The sequence below is a fragment of the Nematolebias whitei genome, chromosome 4, assembly GCF_014905685.2.
Source record: "Nematolebias whitei isolate Nwh7 chromosome 4, NemWhi1, whole genome shotgun sequence".
In the NCBI taxonomy this organism is placed as follows: domain Eukaryota; kingdom Metazoa; phylum Chordata; class Actinopteri; order Cyprinodontiformes; family Rivulidae; genus Nematolebias; species Nematolebias whitei.
In genome coordinates, this window is record NC_056501.1 from 5837080 (window position 1) to 5840150 (window position 3071).

The 3071-nt window shown below is 46.8% G+C and overlaps 1 protein-coding gene across 1 annotated transcript in view; it reads left to right on the plus strand.

Moving 5' to 3' along the window:
• Window positions 1-3003, plus strand: part of LOC119408631 (choline transporter-like protein 1) — a 6099-nt gene extending 3096 nt beyond the window's left edge. The window contains exons 2-7 of the mRNA XM_037675475.1: window positions 1473-1609; window positions 1972-2065; window positions 2147-2316; window positions 2400-2489; window positions 2565-2740; window positions 2812-3003. Coding sequence (XP_037531403.1) covers window positions 1473-1609; window positions 1972-2065; window positions 2147-2316; window positions 2400-2489; window positions 2565-2740; window positions 2812-3003 — 859 coding nt within the window. The remainder of the gene's footprint in view (window positions 1-1472; window positions 1610-1971; window positions 2066-2146; window positions 2317-2399; window positions 2490-2564; window positions 2741-2811) is intronic.
• Window positions 3004-3071: the final 68 nt, after the last annotated feature.

Here is a 3071-nt window from a genome sequence, read left to right on the forward strand (position 1 = left end):
TATATATATATATATATATATATATATATATATATATATATATATAATAACAATAAACTACTACTTCCTACTTGTACTACTATTCCTACTTCGTGTTTTTTCACGTATCTCAGGTCTTCTTCAGGGTACGGATTCCCTGCGATAAACGAGGGACCACTATAAAGTATAAAAAGAATCAGAATAAGTTTTATTATCATTGCACCGAGATACAGCGAGAACATGTACATGCAGTCGTCCGGAAGATGGACGGAGTGCTTGAAGCTGCTGTATACAAGGAGCTAAGATATACGCTAAACAATAATAATGTAATATAATACAGTGTATTAAACAGCAGCCTGAACATGAGTCTGTTGTGAGCAAATGGGTATGAATACAGCAGCTTAAGGTAAGAAATCAGCAGCCCAGGTAAAGTGTAAAATCTCCAATTAAAGTGTCATTACAGGGATTTTCCTAAGAAATCCCTGTAATGACAGTAGGAAAACCACAGTCTGAAGTCTGAAGTGGTCTGAGGCCGTCACATTAAGGCCAAAGTTGTCAATGCTAGGAACCTTTAGTTATTCATAGAGGCAGTAGACAATAGCTCAACGAGGCCTGGAGTGATCAGAAGCAGTTTGAAGTAGTTTTAGGTAGTCCGAGGTGGTTTAATAAGGTCCAACACAGTCTCAAGTGGTCTGAGGCAGTCTGAAGTGATAGCAGCTGGTCTCATGCCTGTTTTACCAGGTCACAGGACCAAAAAATGTGCTGAAGTGGCTGTGTGAGTGAATATTTTACTGTGTGGGTTTGTTGTTGTGCTGAGTCACATGTTTGTGTTGGTTTGTTATTGTGCTGAGTCACACGTTTCTCCCAGTTCTGATTCTGATTTTGTGCTCAGCTTGAATCCTCCATCTCTGCTGCTATTTTTACTCCCGACTCTCTTGTTTCCAATTAAACTGGTCAGACCGAGCAGCTGCTGCAGAACCCTAAAGCCATCAGAATGTGCCGATAAACAGCTGATCACATGACATCAGCAGGATGTGAAGGACACCTGAGAATGCTGAGTCATGACTGATCAAAATGCTCACTTAATTGTTTGATTCAGCAGCTAATAGAAAACAGTTATTTAGGATTAAATGACCTCCTATAACAGTTATAATTGCTCGTTTTTATCCTGGATGTGAAACAGTTTGTCCAGATGTGTTCAGAGACACAGAGTCATCGTGAACCTGAACCTAAACCTGATTAAAGTCCTACAGTCAGACAGATACCTGTACCGTTTTTATACGCCTCTCGTAAAGCTGGAGTATTATGACATATTCTCCGTCCGTCCGTAAACTTTCTTTTGTCCCGCTCATAACTTCTGATCTGCTCAAGATCATTTAATGAAACTTCATACACATATGCATCATCACTAAATGAGGTGATGTGTACACTTTTCATCACCCCAGCTTCAAGGTCATAACGTGCCGTACGCGGGACTCTGATTGTCTCTACAGGTTTGTTTTCTTCCTGGATCCCTGCAACATCGACATCGTTCAGAGGAAAATCAAGTCCATGGCTCTGTGTGTCTCATTGTGTCCCACTGAGGAGCTGAAGACCTACCAGGACCTGAAGACATTCGCCATGGTCAACGGTGAGCGCGTCACATGATCACAGACACGCCTGTGTTCTCAAAGATAGAGGTGTGGAACAGAAATGTGAAGGATCGCCTCCTCAGCAGCATGCTGGTCTGAGCGCGCTCACTGAGTACAGTAACAAAGGCACATTAATGTGAGTCATCTTGTTGGTGCCACTCGGTGACTCAGAGCTTTCACTGTCTGTTAGAAACACACACAAACATGACGCGCACATCTGGTCACATGACCTCACAGCCCAACACTCGCCACATGTGAGAAAGGAGCCTCTGTCTGCCAGGAACAGTTTACCTGTCACACCTCAGCCACTGATTCATACAAGAACCAGATGATGGTAGTGATGATGCATTTCCTGTTTCAGGCTCAGAGCTGTGCTCATACGAGTTAGCAGGCCATAAATACCCTGGTCTCCCGGAGAGATTCTCCAAATGTCCAAAACTTCCTGTCCCACGCAGGTATGTCCAGCTTTACCCCCTCAGATAGTTCAGGAACACCTGTCCTCTCTCCTGACCTCTGACCTCTGCATCTGCCCTCAGCAAGCCGCTGCCGGTCTTTAACCGCTGCACTCCGGTGGACGTCTCCTGCTATGCGAAGTTTGCGGAGGCCGTGGTGACATTTGTGGGGGACAGCAGCGTCCTGCATCGACTGATCGCCGGCGTCGCAGCCAGTAAAGAGATCATCATCGGACTGTGCGTTCTTGCACTGGGTGAGAGCTGAAAACAGGATGTGATGTCACTTCCTGGGACCTGAGCCACACCATAACCTTCAGAGCTGTCCTCTGTCTTTCAGTCTTGTCCATGATTCTCATGGTGATCATTCGTTACATCTCCGCCGTTCTCGTCTGGATCCTCACCTCGCTGGTCGTTCTTGGATCTCTCGGTGAGGTCACTTCCTGCGTGATTTTTCAGGTGATTTTTTTTCATAGTTTATCTGACGTGTTTGTGTGTGTCACAGCGGGGACGAGCGTCCTCTGGTGGCTCTACATTGACCACCGGCTGTACGGCAATGACACGTCCTCCAAAGTGCTGAAGGACCTGAAAGAAGACCTGGGGGAGGAGTCGAAGGAGGAGCCAAGCAGGGACAGCGGCCAGGCGCTGCTCGTGTACGCCGTGTCCGCCACTGTCTTCACCGTATGTATGAGGCAAAACAAATGCAGCTGCTGAGGAGCGGAGAGCGGCGCTGACCGTGTGTCTGTGTGCAGATCATCCTGCTGCTGCTGATGCTCTTCATGAGGAAACGAGTGGCGCTCACCATCGCCCTGTTCCACGTCGCCGGCAAAGTCTTCATCCACCTCCCCCTCCTCACCCTGCAGCCCTTCGTTACCTTCCTCGCACTCCTCCTCTTCTGGATCTATTGGATCCTGGTGCTGCTGTTCCTGGGGACCACCGGTTAGTCTCTGCACGTGCACACACATGCACATATGTATGTATATATATATAGATATATATATGTCCGCCACCT